The sequence below is a fragment of the Drosophila miranda genome, chromosome 4, assembly GCF_003369915.1.
Source record: "Drosophila miranda strain MSH22 chromosome 4, D.miranda_PacBio2.1, whole genome shotgun sequence".
NCBI classification, from domain to species: Eukaryota; Metazoa; Arthropoda; class Insecta; order Diptera; family Drosophilidae; genus Drosophila; species Drosophila miranda.
Window position 1 is genome coordinate 14,257,831 of NC_046677.1, and position 26,735 is coordinate 14,284,565.

Consider the following 26,735-nt stretch of genomic DNA (forward strand, 5'->3'; position numbering starts at 1 on the left):
CACAATCGAACTGTGTTTCACCGTGAACTGTTTTATTTTGAGATCATTTAAAATATTACTTAGTAATCCTCAGGGGGTCTTAAAATATTCATGGTAATATTTATAGTAGTCTTGTAAGTAAGCTGGTGGTCCGTAGATTTTGAATTCTCTGTTGATCAAGTCGCTAATCAGGAAGCTAAGATGTGGACACTGCTGGGACAGCTCTTCAGGTGAAAACGGTAAGATTCCGAGGATTGTTATATGGATGAGTTTTAGAGCTGGCACTCTGTTGAGTACATTGTGTTGCAGATAAGAGTCTCCCGTCTGATTGTGCACATGCAGCAGAGCCAGAGCCTCCATCTTATCCGTCGATTCCAAGAGCCGTGTTATCTGATAATCCCGCACATCGCAGTGACGCATGTCCAAGAAGAGCAGGGAACGTGCCACCTTACAGACAGCATTCACGATGTCAGGCGACCACTTGGCATGATCCAATTTGAGGGCCCGAAGGCGCAGGCTCTCCGACGCCCCTTGGCACAGGGGATTCAGATATCGAAGGAAATCTCTGTCGCTGGTCGAGTAACCTACCGTTATGTGCAGGCTGTTCAAATGGCGACCCAGCAACAGCATCAAGCCCTCATGAAAGGGAGGAGGATGCCGCATACTGAACTGCAAGTCACGAAACCGGTGCAGCTGACGTTCAATGGCCTCATCGAAACGTGTATGGAGTTCATTAAAAAGCGGCAGTATCTCGTCGAAGCCAAAATGAAGTAAAATATTGTCCAGACAGTCGTCGTGGAGTTCCAAGAAGTTCATCTTAGGTTCTTCTGAAATGGAGCAGGACTATTAGTGGTATTGGTATGGGAAACGCATGCGCTGAGAGTGGGATGAATGATATAAATTAAGCTCGTTGGAGCCAACAAATAAAACTAAACATAAAACATAGCCAAAATCTAAGACCAACAGAAATTGAATCGAGAGCTTTTAGAGGTCTTCGGCTCTGGGAGCTGTCGCAGCTTGGTACCTTTGCGTTTTATGAACTGGCACATACGTATGGTTAGTGGCGCGAACGAGTCAGTAGTTCGGTTCGCGAAAGCAGCTGTTACTCTCCCCCATGTATGTGAGTGTGTGCGAGTGTTGATGTTGTATTGTTTATGGCCGCCGCCGCTCCAAAATTAGTGATTCATATAAAACTCGTCTCCAACTCGCGGCGAAACTCACGTATCACGTATAGTCGCTCTGCCTCGACAGAAATTTGTTTCGATTCCAAGAGCAGAGTCAAACTCCACGAATCGCGGCGGCGGAGTGCAAATAAAAAGTGTTTGCGTGGATTAAAATTTTCGTTTTGGCTTAGCTTTTACCATCAATCAAAATCAATTAGGTACTCGTGTGCTGGTGCCGAATTCCCTGGGTTGACTGTGCGGCGAAATTGGAGCAGAAAGCGCTATCCACACACATACACTAGCAAACACAATGGATGACTTAGGTGAGTGAAACAAAACTTCCTGCAACATTCCAGCAGTGCAAGCCACAAACTTATGCTGCGGCTCAAGGTCAACAGTTAATTAGCATTCCGTGCGGGCCCGAAAACGGCCGCCAAGTGGCGAATGAATAATTTTGGACAATGGATTCTTATCGTGTTAATCAAGCCAAGTGATTACCAATCAGCCTACTTTTCTTATTCAAATTTACTAGCCGGAGTGCCTATTTACGATTTGCATTCCGGGCTCTGTTCATTCCTGGAAATTGCACACAAAACGATATCGTCGTGCGAGGGTGTGGTTCTTCCCGATTGCCGAACGCGAACGCGAACGGACCCTTGATTTGTTAATGATCTGGACGAACATCCGACATAATGTTCTTATTTGTTTTTCGTTTTTTCCCTCCTTCCATTTCGATTCTCTGGAACGACCGACACTTCGCGCACACTTTTAGTCATCATCAGCAAAAAAAGTTGTCGTCTCATAAGTGTATCTGGAAGCTTACTTTATTTTCATTATGACACAATTCTTTGCTGTTTTCCAGTTCCTCTGTGTGTTTGTGTGTGTGTGAGCTTGTTTCTGGCTGATCAGACATTCTTGAGAAATGAGTAAAGTAAAGAAAGGCCAGGTCACACACACGCACACACAAGCACGCGCATGCAGCTCCAAAATTCCAGCTGACTGACAATCCACCTACGCACAGTGGGTCGCATACAATTGAAAAGTGCAGAGTGCCATCACCAGACCGCGTACAGGAAACTGATGCTTCTGCTCCTCGTCTTCTCCGCATTGTGCCACACTTGCATCAATTTCGCAGCCATTAGTGAGCGCGCGCCCACTTCATTGATGGAGCCGTCTACCCACTCGACACGCAATGTCTGCCCAGTCCAGATCTGTTCGTGTTGCGTGTGCGCACTGTAAGAGCTGTTGACTGTGCAGCTGTCTGGTATGATCTTTTGAGATCGGTTGTGTCTGGCTTTAAGGGTCGCTGGCGTTGGTTAGCGAGTGGTTAGCCACTCTCTAGCTTGGGAGCCCAGCAGCCGCACACTGGTACAAAATGCGATATAAAACGGAACCCTAGACCCCTAAATACCGTCTTTGTCTACCCCACAAGGAGACCTACAGGGTGGTTCATCAAGAGGCAACGAGTATGAACGAATGATTGTTTTGTATTCAACCACTATAACCGCAGTACTCCTAATACCCCGCCAATGCAAATGAATTGACTTACGATTTCCTCTATCCATTTACGGACTGTGGCTTCCTTTCCAAATAACTGTTGGCACACTGTGCACACGCACAAACAACAACCTTACGACAATCTTTGTCTCCGCTTTGGTTTCCTTCGTGTGCCTCCCACTTGCGGTCTGGTCGAGTCGATGCTTCGGCAGCCGCAGGCCCCACGAAACAAAATGAAAAGCGACTGACTCCGAAGGCAAAATGAAAATGGGCTGGCTCTCAGAGCGCCAGCAGATTGTTAACCTCTCTCTCTCTCTCTCTGTCTCTCTGTCTCTCTGTCTGAAGGGGCTCTCAGAGAGCGGACTATTTCTAATGGAGCCCCCATTTGATGGGGTCGGTTCCATTTCGGTTTTAGTCGCTCGCGACGCCTTTAACTCAATAGAGAGCGCGGTGCGCGCGCGTATCATCGGTTCTAACAAAATATAAGGACAACAAACTGTCAAAGTGCATTGAAAAGTGCGGAAAAGTGCAATCGGGAGGAAAAACAATAAAAACCAGCAAAAGCCATCCATCAGTCAAGTGTTCAATGCTCGCAGACGCGTAACGAAGCAACAAAAAGTCAACAAAAATTGATGAAAAATCATTGGAACTCGGTTGGTGATATTGCGGCAGGTGGTAGCGTGGGAAATTGTTTACTTTGCTCGGAGGAAAACATCAGAGTAGGAAAGTAAGACAAATAGCAGATAAAACAATCCGAAAAGCAATGATAAAAGATAAAAGATAGGCGAGGAATGTCGCCAGTAGCTAAAAATCGCATTGGGGACTTGGGATCTACTCAGATTAACGGACAATGTTTTGCTTTCCTCCAAACATCTTAATTTGCACTAATTATGGATCCAATTAGAAAGCTACAAGACATCCAGATAGATGAGGCGTTTGCCCCCTTGTGGCAGCGCATAGAGATTTGTTGGCCGTCATTAATTTTGTGGGGGACCGACCGACTGAACGGATTAGATCGTAGGCGTTGAGATGGAAATTTGTTTTGTGTATTTCTGGAGGGGAAATGATTGAAAAGAAATACAAAATACCAAACACAAAACCAATTAAATTGTGCCCACTTAATCTATTAAAATTATGACATATTTCACATATTTTAAGCACTCGAAATAAAGAGAGCAGTGGGGAGGGAGCGAAGGGAGCGAAGCGTTTCCTAGGGGAAAAATTACAAAAGTATCTCGGGTTACGAAAGCAAATGGAAACGCTGGAGAATGATGTAAACGCAAACGCCTGACAAAGTGCTCACAAATAAACATTTCGTTGTTGTTGTGGTGTTCAATCGAATGCACTCATGAGAATCCCCTTTCGGACTGCCCTGGCCTGCCCCTGCCCCTGTCCCTGCCCCTGCCCACCCACGTAAAGCACTTTCTTTGGCCCTGCTGTATCTCTCGAATCTCCCGGATCTCTCGGATGCGACCGAAGCACAGCTGATGCCACTGTCTGGCCTGAAGCCAGATCTGTCGATAACTTCCGTTTGAAGCTCCTCTCTCGGCTCAGTCCACGCCTAATCTGGCACTACTTAGCACCTCTCCTCAGCTTATTCTTAGTGCAATGAGTTCATCGCTGTTCGAATGTCGAATTTCGATTGCTGCTCAGCAGGTTCCTATTCCTATTCCCTCCATCTCTGCCGATCGCTCTCCGGCACATTTAACACAATGATTCTTATCTCTAAGCCATTAAATTTCAATTAGTGTTTGTTTCTGTTGCTTCAGAGGAGGGGGTACTTGTTGGCACATTCCTTATGTATTTTCACTTCCTCGTAGCTCACTTTAAAAAGCATTCAAAGCAGGGAAAACTCCAGGAAAATCCCTTGTTAAATATTTATGTACTTTCTGGAGCAATCCACACCACCATCCACTTCTGTAACGCAAAAGTCCCACTTATCTTATCACCACGCAAGATTACAGAAGGGTACTCCATGGACAATCCGTTGGGGAATGTACGCCATAAATTGGGCTGGTTTATCGGCAGAAAGGCCAATGATATGCCCAGAGATCGGATAATATACATATCTGCCCGAAGATCACGAGTCTCGCGGTGTGTTCTCCGTCCTGCTTTTGTTGGGCCCGCTCTCTGTTCTTTTCACCTTCTTGCGCCTTCAGCAAGGTCAACACTCGCAACCCGCATTCACGCACACATTTTATCTACTTGCTAATAAAATATTTATATTGAGATCGCACCGATCTCGTGGAATTTCCTTTCGTGCCTTTGACTTTTAGATACAGAGACTCGTAGTAGAAGGCAGACCCCAGACCGTTGGCCGAAACGATTGCCAACGAACGTCATTGCCCATCATCCATCCGCACGGAGTAATGTAACGGGAGGCCCCTCCCCTCCCCGCCACTCCCCACAGGTGTTTCTGTCGGTCGGAGGGAAACTTATTTGTTTATAAAATAGCCTGGAACGTGGAAAGTGAGTTTCGCAGGTTTCTTTCACCTTTCTATCTTTCTTTTTTTTTTTTTTTTTTGGCAAGGCTCTGCGGAAATCTTTTGCCGCATTTTCAATTAATTCTCCCCCATTCTCCCCAGTTTGGGTCTCCCTTCGTTAGTCACGGGTTCGTTCTCATACCAGAGAGGAGATCCAAAGACGACGACCGAGACGTCGCCTTTGATTTGCCAGAAATTGTAGTTGTTTTTTGGTTTTGGTTGTATTTTTAGTTGCCAATCATTGGTGTTGACGTAATTTGGCAACCTTGATTCCCCCCCTTCCCCTGCCTTTCCTTTCCTTTTCTTTCCCTTTCTATCCCATCCCGTTGACGGGTATTTTTGGTATCGCTTTGTTTTTAGTTTCAGAATTTATCTTTATTATTTTTTACCTTTTCCAATGTGTCGTCGCTGCGTGTTTTGTTTGAAACAAACGCGAAACGAAACAAAATGTGTGGCCGGGATGTTCGTTTGGGTATTTTTATGATTCCATAAATCTGTCTTTATGGATCGTTTGGCGCTCAACTTGATCTGGGCATAGATCTAGTATATGTACTATGTATCCGCAGTTGATCGTAAATTCTGTTGGATCCATAGATCATCTATTGAGACTCACCCACCCACCCACGCACGCACCTTCTTTAGCTGATTTATAGATCATGCTGTCTGGCTTTTGATCTGGTGATCACATAGATTAAGAGACCTCACCTCACTCCTCCAGGTTCAGTTTATTGGTCTAAGGGATCCCCATGTAATCTTCTGTCTGCAGATTGTCTGGGGAGCATTTATTCGGCTGAAGAGATATTCCTTTCATCTCAAATCATTCACTGATTGATTACTTCTGATCTCAAACGCTCTCTGCGGATTAATGGTCAATCAGCTTCAGTGATTTTCCATCCAAAATATATCTTTCGTCGCTTCATTCTCTCAAATGCACTCCGAAGGCACACTCCCTAGACAACCATTTGTTGGAGCAGGGAATGGGGCGCCTACAATAGTTTCTTCATGTATGCTCGGGGGCAAAGCTCTGTCGACGACGACAACGACAACAACGACCCATCGACGAAATCCACAAAATCCACACTGACAGGCAGAACTCAATGCAAACAAAACGACAAATCCGTCGTCGAGCCCCGAAAGGCCAAAAATAAAAATGCGCTTATAAATAATTCAAATGAAACTTTTAGCTGCCGGTAGATGAGAGCCAGCCACAAAAGCAGGCAAAATAAAAGAAACACAAACCTCAGATACAAAATAAAAATGTCATTAGACAGTTCCTTGGTTATTTATTGACTTCTCCGTAAAAAAAAACCAGTGAGTTGAAAGCGAATAACTCCATCGGAACAATGGATAGAACAATGTACGGAAAAATCGACCCAGGAGCACGACAGCCATATCGTACAGCTCGGAGCAAGGGCATCCTGCCTGGCTGTAAGTATCCACAATAGTATTCCCAATTCAAGTCCTCTGGCAGGAGAGATCTGTTGTCTAGGTAGATGTAGATGACGATGGAGGTAACAGATGTACATATCTCCCGATTTAAATAAAAGAGAAATTGATATGCAATTCTTTCTAATCTTCCTGCTTTGTTAATTTTCCATTGAGATGGAGGATTGAGAAACCAACCAGTTGTATCTTCCCACCAGAGATCTGCGCGGCATGGTTTCACTCGCAACATACTCGTAATTCCAATAGAATGCACTCGAATCGAATTGAATTGAGCGAGTGCGAGGCATACGATTAAACGAGTTTATGTAAATGGGATAGGTCATTCGGTTATATGAGCTAGGGTAAAAGAACGGAAAACGAAATGAAAGAAATTGCATATGGGCGCTACTTGCATTGCTTTTCTAAACTAGACCAATGAAAAGATCCTTGTGATTTTTGCTGCAAATATGTAAGAAAATGCATTCGAAAACCAATCGTAATTCTCACACATTCAATTCGTGCTACTTCTTTTAAATGTTGTGCGTCCGAGTGAGCGCACTCATTAATTCAAACTCTATCAGCGCAGCGTTATATTTTAAGAACTGTTATTTTGAATGCCGGTTTTAGCCATTCTAGAAGACCTCTAGTTCCCACCACGCCAATACCAATAACTACCAGATGTCCAGCAAGACACCAGACACTTTTGTTGTCAAAAGTTATCTTTTGTTAACACAAGTGAATGTTTGGTTTCTAATAAAAAGTTTAATCCACAACCATATATAACCCATACAATAATTGTTAACGAATTCCACCGATACTCCACCGATCTACTTCCACACAACAATCGATATTGTCTCCAGCTTCGGCGCCTCGCATATAAACCTAAACAGACTGTTTCCATCGTAGGCGCAGGGACGATCGTTCAGCTCGAATCCTTGGGAGTCCTTATATATGTAGCCCAAGTGAATGCAATGCTCTTTGTTCCCCGCGTTGTCGGGTTGTCCGTGAGCCCATCTCAGACTGTTGATCCGCTGGCCATTGGAGAACCACTTGTGGGTTCCCGTCTTGCCCAGATCGTTCCCAGAGCTCCAGTAGTTGCCCCGATCTGCATTTGCCGTTAGATACCTGGCAATGGCGTCGAACTCCTCGTCTGTCTCGAAGGTAACCAGCTCGGCTTCCAGCTCCCGGCATTTCTCGTAGGCCACGTACCAGTTGACTGACTCCCTCCCAAAGAAGTAGTATCCATCGCCGATCTTGATGAATGGTTCCGATTTCAGGACAGCACCAATGTGATTGCCTGTTCCCGCAGAAATTCGTTATTTCCTCCTCGGATTTGTACTTCACTTTGGAGCCTTACCATCATGTGTTTCAATGGTGAACCTTTCGCGGCCCCAGCCTTCCTTTGCGCTGGACACCAAAGCGAGGAACAGAACCGTGTACTTCAGCATTTCTTTGCCCACTGACTGCTTTGACTGCGACTCGAGGCACTACGTGGACGAATTTCTGTTGTATTTCGCGTTTCTTTCGTTTTAATTACATTTCGTAATCATTTCACAGAAATACTGATTGTCTTACTTTTGGTCGATGCGATTTTAAAACAAAGAAAGTTCAGAAAGGTTCACTAGAAATAAAGCAATCTGAATGTATTGGGAGAGATCGTTATTCATCGTTATTTTCAATTTGTATTTTGCTAATGAGAGCCGAAAGGATGTTTTATGCAGCTGCAACCTCTCGCTTCCAGCTGTCCTCGCATCTGTTGGAATTCGGATTTAAGTAGATGGACTCACGGTAAGCATGGACACTCAAATATCAGAAATAGCTGAACAGAATGGCAGGACGATGAAGAGATGGGACTCGACTCTGTAGCCGAGCAGATTCTAGGCATCCAAGCATCACATTCCACAGGGGGAACTCTTTAATTTGTGTTTGGGTTCTTTCAGGTTCTGGTTTTCCTGCAAGCCAGGGACTTTTTGTATTCATATGTGCAGCGCGTCATCCGGCAGAGCCCCTCGGTCGGGATGTTTCTGACTAGGAGCCGCCTAATTGTGTTAGTATTTTAAGGAGAGGAAGGTAGTTAGTAGTGGATAAAATCGCACAACACATTATTCTGGATAGTTCTCTTAAGAGAGTTACGAGGGTCGCGAAATTATTGAGATCGGACATTACAATCGTTTGCTGGACTCATAGATACATAAGTATTCGGGAGTTTGTTTCACCGAAGGCTGGTCGTTTAAAAAAGTGCGAGAAGCAAGGGTCCAGGTGGTCAATAAAGTTCTTAAAAGGTAAGTTTCCTGGACCATGGGTGCCTTGAAATTCAGCTTAACAGATTGGGCGAGGCTGCGGGCACAAGGACCAAGGCTCGTATAAAATTGCCCGTGCGAGATAAGTTTAAATGAAAACAAAATAAATTGCAGTGCTTGTTAAAGTATGTGGGGCATACTTTTGGGGCTTTAAACAGAAACCATTTCGGTGTAGAATTCATGCGAAAATCGTGTGCAATTTACATTTTGAGGAGTGTCCCAAGCACATAAATGTACGTACTCCTGATCTCCGTCAAAATGCGGTCTCGAAACAAAAAGAGGACAATTTTGATGCAAAATCTTCGTCGTGTAAAGAAGGAGACATGTAGTTGGGATGTAGATATTTGTAGGGAATAAATGTAGCAAACTGTAAAACTGTAAAATGGGTACTGTCGAATTTTCATCAGGCATTGGGTGCCTTTTATCATACTAAAATTCCTTGAATTAGACTCTGAAGAGGTTGATGAGATTAGACATCAGACTTTAGTCCGCAAAGGAATGGTATTTTCCGTTCTAGCGCTGCTTTCCGTACTTGCAGCCGGAATGTCGCAAATCTACGGAGTAAATCGTTAGTCGGGACAGAGCGAGAGAGAGGCATTCAAGTTAACATCAGCCGACACGTCGGCTATGTAAACAAAACACGCACACACACAGGGGGTGACGTAATTGTAACACAAACGATGCACATCGTCCGCCCCTCTTTTCCCTTGAATAGCCTGTCCGTGGTCTACCTTCCTGTGTTGTTCCTAAAGGTCTATGTAAAGGTATGTGTTTGTTGGATCGTAGGACTCTTCTTAGTGTCTGCTTCGGTTGTTCTCAGTGTACTGTGGCCGTTCTATGCCCTTCTTTACTTTATACCTTACTGCTGGGCGTTATTCTTTCCAGTTTCTATTCCATTGCTGCACTCGTGGGAGAGAGAGTGCGTCTGAAAGACTCGCTCAAAGAGAATCGAAAGAGCGGGTCTCCTTGGTGTTTCCGAGTGCGAGAAAGCTCCATTGGTAGCAAATTTACGTTCTCGGATGACATTATTATTGTTCTACTCTCTATGCGAATGAGCCAGTTTGCTTATGGGAAATTTGTTAGACGAATCCACGTTTTATCGAATCCCTAGGATCACCCCAACTAGAAGGGTAAATACCTTTCGGCTACCTGAAGTTTGCCGCCTCTGAGAGGCTTGGCCATGGAATGCTGCCTGTGCGACTGCTACACTGTTGGCCCACACGCCTTGCAGCATTTAGTTTACATTTGGCTGGGAGTACTGTTAATGACCCAAAGACGAGCAGCCAGCCCCTCGACTGCTTGCCAAGTGAATTCTCCAGCTGTCGGAGCTTCATTTGAATACTTCCAATTCAGTTTGCACTGCGTCGCCGTGCAGTCCTCATCGCATCGTCTGTCTCGTCGGGTCTCTCAACTGCAGCAGAAACAGCCAGAAAAGTGAATCAATTGAAATGAGAATCGGTAAGCGGAGTCTGCTGTGGGCTGTGGAGGTGTGGGGCTCACTCGTATTACTATCTGGTATCTGGTAGTCGACGACCTTACTACGCGACTCATTCATTAGATCATTAGATCATTGTTCCCATTGAGGCGACAGCAAAACCAATTCTTGGCAGTGGGCGTTTGTGGTTTTCATTCGAACACTGTTCTATTTATTGCCAGGCACGACCCTCTGTTCGTACACTCTGTATGCGTACACATTGTCTGTATGTATGGACATCCCCATATGCCTGTAGTGTATAGGTAGCGCGTTTCAAAAGTATCAGAAAGGCAAATCCCCCAAAACAATATAAGGCATTAGTGAAATGATGTTAAAAATACACTGAGAATTTAGTATGAATTTAAATATTTATCTTCGGTGGTACTACATGAAATGAAATCGGAACATGATTTATAAATAACTCAATAATTAAGAAACTTCATAGTGTGAATGTGCTCCACATCCTTTTCGTCGGAAACGTTTTCCGACCCCATCAAGTGTACATATATATTCTTGATCCGCAACAATCAGCATCCAGCCGAGTGGTTATAGGCATGTCTGCCCGTCTTGCTTGTTGCCTTGTTTTCTGAATCCCTCCTGGATATCGCGTAATCTAGTGGCATCCACAATTTGAAAGATTTATTCCAAATGAAAATTGACAGGTAGAATTCCCCCGCCTCTCTGTCAATCTATTTAACTCTCCCAATGTCGCTTAGCACGTGTTTTCTGTCGACAAGATTCTGTCTGGTTCCAGTTTATGTCCCTAATTATTACTGAGTAAATTAATTTCAATGCAAGCTCTCCTTTAATTATAATCCGCGCATTTGGTCGGATAGTCTTGTAACGCACTGTATACTGATTCAGTATATACGAGTATTGTGCACCTGTGTAGGGGGATTACCAAAGATATTCTACAATAATTGCTGTGGTGATCGCCTCCGGGCACCGGTATCTGAGCCCCAATTGATTGATTACATTGATATTGATGGGTGATATGATCCCATAAATTAGAGGTCTTACAGTCCCAGTGCGGAAGTCGACTTGGATAAAAGCTCAGAAAACAATGAGTTAAAAAAACACTTCAAGAGCTTATCGGTAATGCAGAACCAGTTCTCATGGTTGACACGGGAAGGAGGGCCTTCGGGCTCTTCTTTTTGATAATCTCGCGCCCATTGTGGAATCCGGTCTGTGGAATCTATGTACGCTGTTAACCTTTGATCCACAAGATCAATTGAGCCAAATCGCGATCAAAACAAAACAGAATGAATAAAAGCAATTTCAATTTGTTGCTATTTGCTCATTTTCTGTTTTCTGTGTTCTGTTTTTGTTGTTTTACTAATTTTAGTTTTCGTTTCAAAGTCAAGTGATTCATCTACCAAAAAAAAAATCACTCAAAACACTAAAAGATCAGAGTGAAAATGAGACACAGAGAAAGAGAGTGAGAGAGCTCTCTGTGTCTTATGTTGTCCATTGCTGTGTAAACAGTAAAATGCTCATACCCGGGCCTCGTAGAGATCAAGGGTATATGGTGTTGGCAGCTATCAGTGTAACACCCAGAATGAAGAGTTTCCCAGAGACCTGAGGAGCTACAGCAACCAATTTTTGGGTGTGCGTCTAGTATGACATCAGATTAGATCAAGTTTTTTTAGCATATACGGGGACTCGAGCTTGTGGACTCATAAATAGTGCTGTCATTGCTATCGTGTAATTATTGCAGTCAGAATTAGGCTCCCAGGCGAGGCTGGCACTCCCGCTCTCCTAGAGCCTAGATAACTATTCAAAAAGTGGTTGGTCACCGAACACTGTGCTTGCAGAAAGTGCATACATAGAGTACCCACAATGGCCTCCACTGAGTGCGAGATATCCCGCGGGTCGAGACACTCGACAACATAGCCATGCGAGGCGAGTGAGTTTTCCGTTTGAGTTGGCTATGCTTTGAGTTATTCAGCATCGGCGCCGTTTGTTGTCGGTCGTCGTTTTTACAGTTTGTTCAGTTGCTTTCAAGATTTTGCCGAGCGACTTTGCTTTGACTCGAGAGTCCGCGAATGAGTCCCGCGAGTGCCTGAGTGTGCGTGTGTCTGAGAGTGTGGGAGTTTAATTAAACCGTACGCAATCGATCAGCAATTAAAGCAACAACAACAACGGCAACAAACCGAAACCGAAATCGAAACAGAAAGCAAATGAAAACGAAAGGGCCAAAAAAAGGAGCCGCATAAAACACACCAATGCAGAAATACAGAGAAGAGTCGTGGTCGGGTCGGGACGTGTGTAACGTGTGTGGAAGCGAGAAGAGGCAGAACAACAACATTGCTTCACCTGCTCACCCACGCTCTCTCCCTGCATCCACGTCTCTCTCGCTCTCTATCTCTCTCTCTCTCGCTCTGTGCACAGCATATTGTGCATGTAGTGGTGCCCTCTCTCTTACTGCAGCATTGTGCAAGCAAGCTGTCACTGCCATCTCAACAGCTGCTGTATGTCATGTGCTCTGACTCTCCCCTCCTCTCCACTCCGACGCCTTGATTGAGTGAAACTCTGCCCAGCCATCGCTTTCAATTGATTTTAATTGCAATTGTTCCATTGCATTCCATATAAATAATATTCCGAGTGTCTTTTAAATTCAGTTACATTGGCCCGTCTCCACCGCATAGAATATTCATACAAATGTACATAAATGTTGTGTACATGTATGTACGTGCGTGTCCCCGTCTTCATCTTCGACGTTGACCCACTGTTGCGTGACGTTCTGATAACCCTGCCCTGTCCTATTTTTAGACCCCCTTCCCAGACCCAGACACATCCCAGAAAATCGAAAGCCATCTGGGACCGCCCGACCGCCCGACCGCCCGACGTATAGACCATACCCACATATGGCGGAATGAATGATTTCCCCGTCAACCACATGTTCGATCTTCCATTTGGTACTATTTATAAGCATATTGCGAAATAAATTGCTCGATCTCGCTTCCCAATATTCCCCCTCGCGCCCTCCCTCCCAGAGGCCCCCTGCTCCCCCACTTTGGATGCTTTTATTATATCCGTTATAGATGTGGCTGCCAACAAAATAATATAAATCGCGTCACACCTTATTTTCCTTTATGTAACTCAAAATCGTTTCATTCAATTGAGCGAGTGGGAAATATGTTTACTCTTGGGCTCCCATCCGTTCGCTCTCGCTCTCTGTTTGGCCTACAGGTGTGATGCTGTGTGCTCCCTCTAGAGTCGGACCATCAACTTTTGAACCTTAAGAATTTTGTTAGATTTATTTGATGCCCTAAGCGCCTGCTGTCATGTTTCCCCTGTTTCCCCCTGCTTGTGGATAGTGACTTTGTTGGTGTGTTTGTCTTCGGTGTTATTGGTGGGTCAAACGGATTGGATGTGTTGGAGTGCGATGAGATGACAGCTGCTTCAAGGTGACGGCTACCCCTGAGAGTTCGTGCATGCGACCATTAACATACAGCCAACGGAGATATTTCTGTAGAGCTTTCATAGAGTCATCGATGTTTTTTTGCTCTGCATTGCATTGAATGGGTATACCCTATCCTGTTCTACAAGTATGATTGAGCCCCACACCCTATCCGAAAACAACATGTTCATGTTTCATAGCCATTTGCCGCCATTTCCTCGGCCATTTGCCCGTTCTCAGCCAAATTATAAGCGAAAAGAATGCAAACAACATTAATTTGATCAAATATGTGTATAGCGTCCATAAGGAATCCACATATTCATACCCACACCAGTGCCAGTACCCATACGCACACACAAGCTCGTAGTATTATGGCATCGCGTAGATATCGCGATATTTCTAGACTTGGTGCGACTTTTAGCCCGTTCGACAAGTTCGACCCACGAAAACTGAATCAAACAAATATTGTGTGTAGACAGCCGTCGGTGTCCCGTGTCCGTGTCCCGTGTCCCTCTCTTGCTGTCTCCGTCGTTGGCCAGTTTTCGATGTGGCTGCAGTGTGGGTGTCTTTTCGGCTTGACTTTGTTTGGCTTGGTCCAACTCTGGACCAACTCTTCGAGTTGATTGAGTTTTCAGTGATCAAATTTGCTCGGATGGCAACTGAACTTTCGGTTGTTGCTGCCGTTTCTGTTTCTGTGTCTGTGTCTGATTTTGTTGCTGTTTCTGTTGCTGTTGTGCTGCGACTAAACGCATACCGTTTATAGTGGTCCAGTGGAAGTCCGAAGCGGAATTTAGCATTAGCATACTGCAAAGGCAACAAAGTGCGAATCGAATAAGAGGAATATTTCAACATCTTCGCTTCTGGCCATATTCGTTAGCTGCTAACTGTGTTTCTGTGTTCCTCCTGGCCCGCCCGCGATGCCTGCCAAACTGATATCATCGTCGTTCCACAGTACGCCCCTCAACGACTGCTTTAAAGTGGGCGCGTTTGAGAGACGTTTGGGTAAGTTCGTCGCTCGTCGCTCGTCGCTCGTGACGTGACTGTTTGTTCGATTCGATGCTGTGGGTGTTAATGTGGGGCTAATGATAAAGTCATTCATGCCCTTTTGCGGGGGCCAACCCCCTCAATGGCCGTGGGGTCAAGTTCGACAAACAGGCCTACGTCTGCAGCAAGCACAAATGATTAGCTGTAGCTTGAGACTCCAACAAATACTGTATTACAGAAAACAAGTTGATTCCTATCTAATTAAAGTTTTATTGCAACTGCAGTTTGCCTAGGATTCCTGACAAACCAAAATGCAATCCATTATTGGGCCCGGTTGGCACGTCCTTTCTCCCAGCAGCTCTAATCGCTCCTATGAGCCGCGGTACAGTGATGCTCGAGTGATCCTATCTGCGACCATATCTGGTCATCTGCCGCACTTATGGGGCAAGCTTTCAGTTCCCGCCCTCGCCATTAGCCAAGACACACACCACAGGCGAGAGCTGTGGAAAGGTCCCAAGTTCTTAGCGCTAGTTGGAAAGAAGAGAGAGAACAAACAAACGGAACGTTTCCGATAAGCAACTTTTGTCCGAAGATACTGCCAGGCAGCAACAACAGTCGAGTGAATGGATTCTCCGTTCAGTTATCAAAGAGCTATGCGTCAGAGGCGCAGTGCCAGGTGCTTGGAATTGGGGAGTTAAGCAGAAGTTACGAGAGTTCCCGGAAAGAGTGAATTCACAGTTTCATATTGGCCATGGCCAACTATGGCGATTACGACAATCTTGGTAGCCCCTAAGATCTTTCTTTCTATTGCCAAGACCAACTACTTACAAAGTGATTTCCCTCTTTGCAGATGCCCTTCTAGCCGATCTGCAGAACAGTGTTCCGGGTCAACCCCAACAGCCTCAGCCCCAGTATGGAACCGTGCAACCGAAGCAGCATCAGCAGCAGCAGCAGCAGCAGTTCGTGGACAATACACCAGGCTATGGCAGCCTCAGGGGCAAGGCCCAACCGCAGGTGGTGAGTACAGCGGAGGAGACCCGCGCTACCTTCGCCTAAAGCCACGTCTCTAACCGATCTCCCTTCAGTACCAGGAGCACTATAGCGCAGAGACGCGCTCCCCAACGGTAGGCGACTTCAATGGCTCCTCCTCCATTCCGAGCAACGGCTACCCGAGCCAGGGCGTGGGCTCCCTGCCACGCAGGCCCGCAGCCTCGGCGGTGGGGCAGAACAGCTCGGGGTTGTCGGAGCTGGACTCGCTGCTGCAGGATCTGCAGAATGCCCGCTACAACAACGGAGGAGCGGACAAGGGACTGAAGGGTGAGGCCCGACACAACTTAGACTCCATCGAAGGCAATATATGACTCGTATCCTTCTATTCCTCGCAGAAATCGATGTGCCAGCCAACTACAGCACGCCAGTCTCTAAGTACAATACGTTCAACAGCTATGCCACAGTCGAGGAGCGCCCCACCATGGACAGCCTGCTCAACGAGCTGGACAACGCCCACATCTACGCCGTGCCCAATGGGTAAGCAGATCAGATCAGACCAGAGCAGAACGAACGGCCACTAAGTCAATTCTTCTCTATTCGCACGCAGATCTGGACACAAGTCCCCAACGCCCGGACGCCATGTCACCATCACAGTGCGCGAAACAAAGACGGAGAAGCTGACAGGACCCGACGGTCCAGGTATTTACCTTGTAATCCCACAGCCGTTCAGTCTTTACCCTGCTGATGTGTGTTCTCTTATGTTTGCAGTTGGCTCGCTGGAGGAGCAGATTGTGCAGCAGAAAGATTCGTACACACAGAACAGTGTCGCACCGCGGCCTCACCACCAGCACCAGCAGCAGCACCAGGAATACACATCGCAGGCCACCAAGGAACTAGACGACCTGATGGCATCGCTATCCGACTTTAAGGTGAGTGACCGGCGACTAGAGACCAGCCAGAGGACGCGTGATTGTTGCAGGAGTAGAACTTTAGTGTGGGATTATGTTTGATCAGAAAATAACCTAAATGAAAGCACGAAAAGCACGCACACGCACTCCACCGTAAAAGATAATGAGGAATACCATTGAGACAATGGTTCTATATTAGCATAGCATGAGGAGATAAGATTAAGATAAGAACAAAGCAAAAGTTACTCGGAGGAATGTGGCATCGGCTAGACGCAAGTTGGCAAGGAAGAAGCGCGGAATGCGATTAACTTGATCTCAGATACCAATCTAGTTGGAATGGAATAGTAGTCTCCCATTTAAGAATTCTAGAACATAGATTCCACTGGGCAATGCCCTTCATTAAATTTAACGAAGCTTACCGATCACAAAATATGTATAAACCAGTCGGAGCAAACCCACGCCCGATGTCCACCGGCAGGTGGAGGGAGAGACCAGTATCCAGTAGATAAGATCACTCTTATCAATCATCCTTTGCTCTCAGTATCCAAAGTTCATTGTGGCATCTAGAGATACCGATCTAGAGGTAGTTTATTGGAGTGCATTTATATAAACGACTTAGTATCCCAAATCAATATTCCTTCCATTCTCCTTCAAGCCCAAAAATTGTCTAACGAAATTTGCCGTTAGTTTGTTGCAATCCGAACAAATGTTTTCACTTTTCTCACCTGTCGGAGGGGTGTTCCGCTCACTTTGAACAGCGTCAAAACAAATTGCATATGGCCGGAGAGGGAGAGGGAGGCGGAGTCTCTGCTCCTCTTCAACCGACACTCTCTCTCGCCCTCAAATAGGTGGATATTAGATATTTTTAGCCCACAACAACACGTCCAATGCTCTGTTGGCGGTAATAAAAACCATAAAACGAACAGATTTATCATCGCAACTCGTGTGACGCAGGCCAACCAAGCGAACCCAATGGACACCGCGGGCTGGTTCCCCGACCCAATCCAATCCCACCCCACCCCATCGCATTCAAGCGCCCTTAGTCGGATGCCACCTCGTCCACATCGTCCTCGTGCCATCGGCAGATGGTTCTTGACTTTGACATGGTACGAGTATGATATACAAAGGCCCACAGAAGGTGGATCTGATCTTTTTATGGAATACATAAATTGATCTAGCTAATGAGGTCCGATTACTATGATGGCAGGCTTGATCACTATATTCTTGATTCCTAGAAGCTGTGAAATATCCTCTCCATCCATCCACAGTAAATCCACATCCTGATTGGACAGTAAGGGCCACAGGTGGCCATGTATCGACAGGGGTTTGGTTTGAATAGCTTGTGCCCCATAGATCCCATCGTTCTTGCTTGTTTATACAGTGTATCTGCAATTCTAATTAAGCCATCAATCAATTCGAGTAAACAAACCATTCGCTTTATTATTTCTGCGTTGCACATCTTCAAATATGTGTATCCAAAAGATACACAGCCTTCATGCGGATTAGAATATTTTCTTTTTGTACTTCGACGTTCGTTTGTAGAACACAACGTGTACACAACATCTTGAAGATGATGTATCTTAACAGATGTCTTCTGAATTTTATTCGGACATTTTTAAAAATACATTTTTTTTTACTTCTGCCCGTTTGCTCCTTTCCTCTTGAAATGTTGCAGTTTTTGGGTCAGGGCTGGAGGGAGGCGTCCTTAGCGTGGATATAGTACGTATTTTTATATAAATATATGTACTTTATGGGGTTGGAGATTTGTATGCCCTTAACAAGTGTTTAGGGCACACTCCCACTCTTATATACTCGTAGCCCTGGCACGTCGAAGTCCAGAGACTTTAATTCCCAATTCCGTAGCAGATAGATTCTTCTTGAATATCTGTATCTGTATCTTTATAGCCAAATTGCCATATCAAACGCACATATTTGAAATATTTTGATCCGCCGCAGAGGACCATTTGATTTATGAAAAATGTTTCATTTTATGTTGATTTTGATAATATTTAAAATGTCAAATGGCTTGTGGTTTATTTGACACTCAAAGTGGTGGCTGTCTTTTAATATAACAAGATAGCGATCCCCTTTCAGAGGGTATAATGATCTTGAGCAGATGTTTGCATCCCACAGAAGGAAGTACATAAGTATCTTCGATGCTGAAAAGTATAAATATGTACATATTTTCGATCGATTGTTTTTGTTAGTTTGTTTCTTTCAAACCGATCGACCTTCGAAGTGCTAAATAGGATTGGAACAAGTAAACCTCTAAATTCTTCGATTCCAAGCTGCTCTTAGAAGTGATAGCTCTCGAGACTAAACCAGTTAACATCGAATGGAAGGATAGGCTTGTCAGACGTCTCCGAACCTGAGAGGCTAGTTTGCCTACAAATATCGGACGCATTTTCGAACACCCTCTCTTCAAGGGTATCCTATTTAAAGGAATCTGAAGAGTATCCACTCTTATAGTCCGCACTCTTATTAACGCTTGAAGATAGTTCTCAGTATTCTGAATGGCGAGAGCCCTTCTGGGAAGGGTAAATCCCTCTTCCTACGGCCTTCGCACTCGTGTGTTTCTTCCAAGCACTTAGCGAGAGGTATGCAGAAGGTATTATCGCTCTGTCGCTTAGTTATTCGAATCGCATTCATTAATAATTAATTACCAAGTGAAAAGTATATATTCTTCATTCTTTTGGCAATCGATGCGATGCCGCGCAGCAACAGAATTAGCAGAATCTTGGCTGCAATCAAGCAGACACCGATTGGGGCGAGTGAATGTGTCTGATGGGGGATGGGGGGCAGGGGGATCTGTGATCTGTGGATCCGAGTAAATTGCAATTCAATGTCATTGACGAGAGAAGACATGTACATATATGTATACATACATATATACATGTGTATATGTAGAGGAGGTCGTGTCTGTTAATTATTTAATATCATTTTCAATTTTCTGCCACACGGCCCCACGGGACTGATGGGTGCGGGAAGGACAAGGCAAGGCAATGCGTGTCCGTGACTTTTGTTGATATGATAAATATGAAAATGAAATAGGCTCTCCCTCCATCTCTCTCTCTCTCTCTCTCTCTCTCTCTCTCTCTATGTGTGCGTGCGTGTGTGTGTGTGTGTGTGTGTGTGTGTGGAAAGCGCAAAAAAGAACAAGAAAAACATAAAAATATATTCGGATATAAACAATATTGCACACGGCCCGTGTACATTTTCCGCATTGGATATTCTCGTGGTCCGTTTGGTTCCGCGGCGGAGTGCTGGGTGGAGGGGTGAGGGGTCGCCCACACACAACTTTGGTCAGACACAAACGGACAGTTAGTCGGCCGCACTTCCTCCTGCCTCCGCCTGTCCCCCTGCCACCCCCTGCCACACCCCTGCTCCTTCCTGGCCGCTGTCAACACAGAGATTTTCCACAGCGCCGCTTTGCTTTAGTTTTTCATTGCAAATCATTTGCATGGCTATTTTTGAATAGGTCTCTCTTTTTCTATAACCAAATATCCATATAATTATGCGATCTACATACACATGCACACGTACCTGTGTGTTCGTGTGCGTGTGTGTGCGTGTTTGTATACGAAAATATATAGGTTTTTTGTATATTTTAGTTGGCTTTTCATTGCCATCATCGTAATCATCATCAGCACTGCCAGAGTGCCCGAATTTGCATTTCCCCATCTGCTCTGTCCGTTTCGCATTGATCGAGATTTCCTCTTCGGCTCCTTCCTGCCATCCTTCCGCCCTTCCGCCTTCCACCCTTCCACCATCCTCCCTCTATCCTCCACTCGCTAGCGATTGTATACCGCTTCCATCGTGTTTGGCTCTGGCACACGCCCATGCGCTTTTTATGGGGAAATCCTGTTGGCCAGCCGGTCGGCATTCATTTTTATAGTCCGCGCCAAGCGACGATTTCGGCTTCTACTTCTGTCTATTTTGTGTACGATTTGGGCCTTAAAATAGCACAACGGAATATTGAAAAACGAACAACCCGCCAACGCCATCGCCATCGCCATCGCCCAACCCAATGGCAATTGCTTTGGCGACGGTACAGGAGCGGGGCGAGCCCGTTTGCGGGTTGGGCCCCCAAAATGAGACAACAAGACATCTGCCTACACGGTGGATGTCGCTGTGGATATTATCGTTGATGAGCTCTTCTCCAATTACCTGTATTCTATTCTGTTCCACAAGGGAAACTGCAATCTATTCCCTGGACAAATTTCCCATAAGCGAAAGGGGACAATTCCCCACGAGCGATTTCAGATTTTAAAAGGTGCTATCCCGAAATGCACCGAAGTTGAGTAAGAATAAGAGAAAAAGTTTTCCAAATTGTTCCAACGAATATACGAAAATGCAACTATACGTAGTAGAAGGAGCGAGGGAGTTTTTGTTTGCCAACAGAAAATTGGTTGATTAAACGGACAATCGCCTGTCCTGTTAAGGCGGGGATGCAACATCCCAGTGGAATCAACAGCAGTGAGGAGAGGGGCATTTGTGAAATTGATCAAACCTAATCCCTTCTCGAGCGCCCAACTGCCCTTCGGGGCCTGTTCCGCACCTGTCGAAAGCAGCATACGCTCAATTAGGCGTCTACTTATGTAGTTAAAAAGAGGCGACACCAACAGCACACTAAATGAAAATGCAAAGTTTATGAAAGAAAAATGAACATTGAAATGGAAACTCGCACAACGACAGACAAGATCCACACACACACACACACACACATGTACAGACAGAAACACAGATATACAGATGGAAGAAGGCACCTCCCCGCCACCCACCCAAGACAACCAAGACAACCCAAGACCCCCCCGCCCCCGCCACAAAGTGCTTGTATTTTTGGCAATGAACAGAATGAAAACTACGTCAACGTGCAAGAAAAATGCTTTTCATATGAGGAGAGCGTCGTGCGCAACGAGATCCACACACAAACACACACATACTCAGATACTGAGAGTTACACAAATACACAGATACAGATACAGATACAGATACAGATACACATACTCATGTAAAGAAATCAGGCAGGAGAATCTATGGAAAGAGGAAGAGAAGAATTATTTTTGATATTTTTTGTGGCGGCGGCTAAAAGCAAAAGTTTTTGTGCTAGCGCTCGCACAAGATTTGATTCAGTCGAGGCAGGCACATCGACGCACGAGTAAGAGCGCAGCACGGCTACGGATGGGCCCAGGATACCGTCTGTCCATCCATGTCGCTTCAGTCATTTCAGTCGTTCAGGGGAAGATAGTACTAATTTATACACCCTTCCCGCCCCCCACAGGTCAGCGTCAACGGAAGCAGCAACGGAACGAACGGCGCCAGCGGACACTACCCGAACTCGAGCCAGCAGCAGCACTCTTCGACGGTGCAGCACCAGACGGTAACGGACTACGCCAGACCGAACAAGGGCAGCCAGCAGGCACATCTCACGCAGACCATCGAGGAGACGACCATCGTCGAGGACAGTCGCGAGGACCAGCTGGATTCTATGCTAGGGAACCTACAGGCCAACATGAGTCGCCAAGGAGTCAACACAGTGCAGAAGGGCTGCTGCAACGCGTGCGAGAAGCCGATCGTCGGCCAGGTGATCACCGCCCTGGGCAAGACCTGGCATCCGGAGCACTTCACGTGCAACCACTGCAGCCAGGAGCTGGGCACCCGCAACTTCTTCGAGCGCGACGGCTTCCCCTACTGCGAGACGGACTACCACAACCTGTTCAGCCCGCGCTGCGCCTACTGCAACGGCGCCATCCTGGACAAGTGCGTCACCGCCCTGGACAAGACCTGGCACACGGAGCACTTCTTCTGCGCCCAGTGTGGCCAGCAGTTCGGCGAGGAGGGCTTCCACGAGCGCGACGGCAAGCCCTACTGCCGCAACGACTACTTCGAGATGTTTGCCCCCAAGTGCAACGGCTGCAACCGGGCCATCATGGAGAATTACATCTCCGCCCTGAACTCGCAGTGGCATCCGGACTGCTTTGTCTGCCGGGTAAGTTCTGCAGCCATAGACCCTTGATGTCTATCTCAAGATATCCACATACTTACGAGAACATATTAATGTAATTATTCCGCATTCGCACGATCATCCGTCATCCGTCATGCTTCATTATCCATTATCCAGGACTGCAAGAAGGCTGTGCGCGGCAAGTCCTTCTATGCCATGGAGGGCAAGCCCGTGTGTCCACAGTGCGTGGGCGTGGATGAGGAGGAATAGGGAGCCAGATACACACACGCACACACACATCAACAAGAAGCAAGAAGCAAGAAACTGTTGTTGAAGTTCAGCAGCCAACAAAAATAGACCCAGAGCCAGATACAGATACGATACAGTCAGACACATTTTTGTACGAGTATGCGCGAGCTGCGTGCCACTTTTTGTGGCCGCTCACTTTTTACTATCACCACCATCCCCGCTGGGGCAGCAGCTGCCCGCCGTCCGTCTCTGGCTATTTTCGGGTTGCGGGTCTACGAGCAACTGCAACCACAACCAGAACCACAGCACCGCAGCACCACAGCACAACAGCATTGGCAACATCCAGCATGCAAGAACCAACTGCAACCGAGCAAGCCCTTACCTGACCTCTATCTGTATCTGTATCTGTATCTGTATCCCTCTCCAAGCTGGCCCGCTGCCACAGCAGGTGCCGCTGGAGAACGTATACACACGGATACAGTAGCCACCCTCCATGATGGTCTCTGATTGCCCCTGACCCTGTCCCCCTCTTGACTTGTTGAACTTTTCTATGAAACTTTGGTAGGCTTAAGTCTTTAGGTACTTTTTAAATTTAATCGTTTATGAAGATGAGCAACAATATTGTAATTTGTTTTTGTAAATAAAATTTAAATAATTACATATTAAAACATAAAAAAGGCGCAGAAACAACGCCAAAGAGTGGTGAAAAGGGGAGAGCAGGGAAAAGTGGAAAAGCTTTTTCTGTTTTTCAAGGCGGAGGCTTCGACGCCCACCTTCCTCCTCCCCCACAGACGACAGACGACAGGCGGACGGACCTCGTGCCAAGGTCAGGGTCAGCGTGTGCTGACCTTGACATGTGTGTCTGCCAGTCGTCTGTCGCCTGTCGCCTCAGTTGTTGCTCTGTTGCTCTGCTGCTCTTGTTAAACAAATTACAATATTGTATGCCATATATGTACTATATATTCGTTGACTTGGATCTTCTGGTCAGCGATCTCGATCTCCCAGCGGAAGCCTGGGGGAATAAATTACTTGTGGAAACTATTTTCGCTGCTTACGTACGAGTATCGTTCCGAGAATCGTACGCTCTAGCCTCTAGTGCTCGTCCCTCGGCCGGATCCCATCCCATCCGAGACCCCATCCCTGTCTACTATAAGTGTAGGCGATGGGATTTGCACTGCTTATGGCCCCGATATAATGGGGATCTCGGGGTGTTGATCGAATTGATTGGCCAGACTAAAATCGGACGAATTCGTCCATTCTTGGCCGCTGGAGTGCAAAAGATTCTTAAAATATTTTCCAAAAATAGCCATTCAGAAGTGCAATCGTTAGAATATCACAGATATCATATTGTAGAAATCCCCCATTGACTCTCCCACACTTTGGTATATTTCTGTTGTATATTCGGTATTGATTGTTTGTTTCGCTCTGTGGTCCACTTTCGAATAATCCACAGAGCACATTTATGAGATGCCTCAAAGGAAACTGTTGCACCTGTTGTTTATGGAAATTTGATTGATTGTAGAGAGAGAGAGAGGGCAGTGGAACCCGAAAATAGCTACCGAAGCGCTCTTCAATGCCCTTCCATCCATCCGAACAGGTTCTTTTGTTCTCGCTCTTCCCATTTCTTTTTCCTTGGAAGTTGGCCAAAAGCGTGCGCAAAATGTTATTGTCTTAAGACTCCTGTTGTTGTTGCTGAAATGTTTTTCCAAAAGCCAAAGAAAATTAAACAAATGCCGGACTCAGAGATCCCATACTATGTGTGTATGAGATTTGTATATTTATCATATTTAAATTTCATGCTGTCTTGTTTTCTCGTTCTGTTCACTTTTGTGTTGCCAATTAGCCATCCACTGGGGACAGTGGGGCCAGGGCCAGGGGCAGGGGCAGGGCAGGAGCCAGACTGGGTACGAGTGCTGTCCATTCGAGAATATTTTACTTTGGCACATTTCTTGTCTGAATAAATTGTAATTAGGTTTTTCATGCCAGGCGTAAAAAGCGCCGAAAGTGCAGAAAATATTATATGAACAGCTCGATCGGTTTGCTGGCGGTGGTCGGTCATGCATTATGGCAACTAATTTATGGTCGTAATTAGCCTCGGACGGCGGCTGCACCGCCACTTGGCCCACAATAGATCATCCAAAAAGGCTCTCCTTCTCGTCCAACCCCATCATAATTCTCATGTGCTCATCCTCTCATCTCATCAAGTGCCATTAGATTGTAGTTTCGTTTTTATGACGCAGCAACCATTTCTATTTGTCCGAAGCGGAAGACTTACTGAAATTTGCTTGCATTCTCTTGCAGGACTGTCGGCAACCCTTCCAGGGCGGATCGTTCTTCGACCACGAGGGCCTGCCCTACTGCGAGACGCACTACCACGCCAAGAGGGGATCGCTCTGCGCCGGCTGCTCGAAGCCCATCACTGGACGCTGCATCACGGCCATGTTCAAGAAGTTCCACCCGGAGCACTTCGTCTGCGCCTTCTGCCTCAAGCAGCTGAACAAGGGCACGTTCAAGGAGCAGAAGGACAAGCCCTACTGCCATGTCTGTTTCGATAAGATATTCGGTTGATAGCCGGTCGGACCGCAGCTGCCAAACTATACAATAGCTATGGATATACACACATAATACTGTTTTTTATACGATTTACGACCTTGTCCCCGACCCCGACCCACACCCAACCCAACCCAACCCACGCACTACCCACACACAAACTTGCAGTGCATTGTATAACCGAGTCAAATTAGTAATTTAATTAACGCAGACCGAGATGGAGGGACGAAACGATGGAATCGCCCTGCAATCGTGATCAATTAGCGCGGACACTAATCCAAATCAATTATGTCAGTCACTTAGATATTTCTACTCTTTCAACAAACACACAGAATGACCACAGAATGATAATAAACAAATGAGAAAACTAAGAAAGTCTCGGTCTATTTTATTTGCTCACTTCCACAGCTCTAGTTGGGATCATAGTGGTTTCTTTTCCTGAAACAGGACATCATCATGGAGCTTTCTCGATTTCGATTGCCTTCGCGTTATACCGATCGACTGCATCGGGAAAGAGAGGAATACTAAATTTCAGAAGTGTTAAAAAAGCTTAGCCAAGCGGCTAATCCTGGATCTTAGCTTATAAAGTCCCTGGTCGGTTCATGCGACATAATCTCTACCTATCGCATAATCTTTTTAGAGCCCGTTGTATAGTACCCGTAGACTTTCTTCCGTCTCTTCCATATATCATATAAGTTAAATGATCCAATGATTTTCCACACATATACAATTACATATCGCCGTCACTATAATGCGGGAGCTACGGAGAGGGGAAAGGAAAGTGTCGGAGGATTAAGGAGGCACAGCTACGCCCCATCATCCCACCAACAAACCATAGACTCAACTCTCACAACTTGCTGTTAAATTTAATATATGCACTAGTAGAAGAATAAAAGTAATCAAATACAATGAACATATCGAACAAAGCGGTCGAAAAATGGGCATCTAACTACAAGTACACCCGAAAAATTAATGCCGGATTTCTTCTTATTTACAAAAGAGCAATTTCTGTAACAACGGTGTTTTGCTAATGCGAATACCCTGAACAAGTTTCCCATAAGCGAACCGACATCATTCTTATAAATAGCATGGAGATAAACACAGTGCTCAAATTGATTGGGAGATTCGGCCAAACGAACTTTGTTCTGCAAGAGAAGTCCATAAACTAATCCGCCATTTAAGGGCTTTACTGCTCTATGAGTTTTTTTGTGTGTACATATGTGTGGAGTGTATCTCAACGGATACTGCATCCCAATGAAAGGGACTGTTCTGTGTTCTGTGACAAAAAATAACAATATAGTATATTTGAAGCGCACACGTCCGACACGCCAACCCATTAACTTTTCTGCATGAAATCACTCTTTGGGTCTATTTAGATTATACTTA

At 45.8% G+C, this 26,735-nt stretch overlaps 3 protein-coding genes across 11 annotated transcripts; 1 reads left to right on the top strand and 2 right to left on the bottom strand.

The window, feature by feature from the left end:
* LOC108162997 lies at positions 1 to 2,833 on the bottom strand. 4 transcript variants are annotated; one of them, XM_017298014.2, is made up of 2 exons: positions 2,692 to 2,833; positions 1 to 803 (listed from the first exon to the last, which is right to left on the bottom strand). In XM_017298014.2, the coding sequence occupies exons 1-2, from the start codon at positions 2,705 to 2,707 to the stop codon at positions 70 to 72; spliced, it is 750 nt and encodes a 249-aa protein (XP_017153503.2). In that variant the 5' UTR covers positions 2,708 to 2,833; the 3' UTR covers positions 1 to 69. The 4 variants fall into 4 exon arrangements, with proteins under 4 accessions (XP_017153503.2, XP_017153502.2, XP_017153504.2 ...); XM_017298013.2 differs by having other exon boundaries at positions 1 to 806; XM_017298015.2 differs by having other exon boundaries at positions 1 to 822.
* Positions 1,178 to 25,724, top strand: LOC108162996 (leupaxin). 6 transcript variants are annotated; one of them, XM_017298011.2, is made up of 9 exons: positions 12,318 to 12,426; positions 14,488 to 14,726; positions 15,559 to 15,725; positions 15,794 to 16,025; positions 16,094 to 16,235; positions 16,306 to 16,397; positions 16,467 to 16,627; positions 21,888 to 22,595; positions 25,101 to 25,724. In XM_017298011.2, the coding sequence occupies exons 2-9, from the start codon at positions 14,642 to 14,644 to the stop codon at positions 25,365 to 25,367; spliced, it is 1,854 nt and encodes a 617-aa protein (XP_017153500.2). In that variant the 5' UTR covers positions 12,318 to 12,426; positions 14,488 to 14,641; the 3' UTR covers positions 25,368 to 25,724. The 6 variants fall into 6 exon arrangements, with proteins under 6 accessions (XP_033250099.1, XP_033250096.1, XP_033250100.1 ...); XM_033394210.1 differs by lacking the exon at positions 25,101 to 25,724 and adding an exon at positions 22,728 to 23,093 and having other exon boundaries at positions 12,319 to 12,426; XM_033394208.1 differs by lacking the exons at positions 12,318 to 12,426; positions 14,488 to 14,726 and adding an exon at positions 1,178 to 1,465.
* LOC108162998 (C-type lectin 37Da-like) lies at positions 7,290 to 8,019 on the bottom strand. The gene is made up of 2 exons (XM_017298016.2): positions 7,905 to 8,019; positions 7,290 to 7,844 (listed from the first exon to the last, which is right to left on the bottom strand). The coding sequence occupies exons 1-2, from the start codon at positions 7,993 to 7,995 to the stop codon at positions 7,375 to 7,377; spliced, it is 561 nt and encodes a 186-aa protein (XP_017153505.1). The 5' UTR covers positions 7,996 to 8,019; the 3' UTR covers positions 7,290 to 7,374.
* Positions 25,725 to 26,735: the final 1,011 nt, after the last annotated feature.

What these genes read in the sequence shown, in the direction of transcription:
- LOC108162996 (XM_033394205.1), top strand. Translation starts at nt 6,466, where the DNA reads ATGGATAGAACAATGTACGGAAAAATCGACCCAGGAGCACGACAGCCA. An exon ending in CATCGCTATCCGACTTTAAG is followed by an intron (nt 16,628 to 21,887) that starts GTGAGTGACCGG and finishes CGCCCCCCACAG; the next exon opens with GTCAGCGTCAACGGAAGCAG. An exon ending in CGGACTGCTTTGTCTGCCGG is followed by an intron (nt 22,596 to 25,100) that starts GTAAGTTCTGCA and finishes ATTCTCTTGCAG; the next exon opens with GACTGTCGGCAACCCTTCCA.
- LOC108162997 (XM_017298012.2), bottom strand. Translation starts at nt 1,028, where the DNA reads ATGTGCCAGTTCATAAAACGCAAAG. An exon ending in CCAGTTCATAAAACGCAAAG is followed by an intron (nt 807 to 1,003) that starts GTACCAAGCTGC and finishes GCTCCATTTCAG; the next exon opens with AAGAACCTAAGATGAACTTC.
- LOC108162998 (XM_017298016.2), bottom strand. Translation starts at nt 7,995, where the DNA reads ATGCTGAAGTACACGGTTCTGTTCCTCGCTTTGGTGTCCAGCGCAAAG. An exon ending in CACCATTGAAACACATGATG is followed by an intron (nt 7,845 to 7,904) that starts GTAAGGCTCCAA and finishes CTGCGGGAACAG; the next exon opens with GCAATCACATTGGTGCTGTC.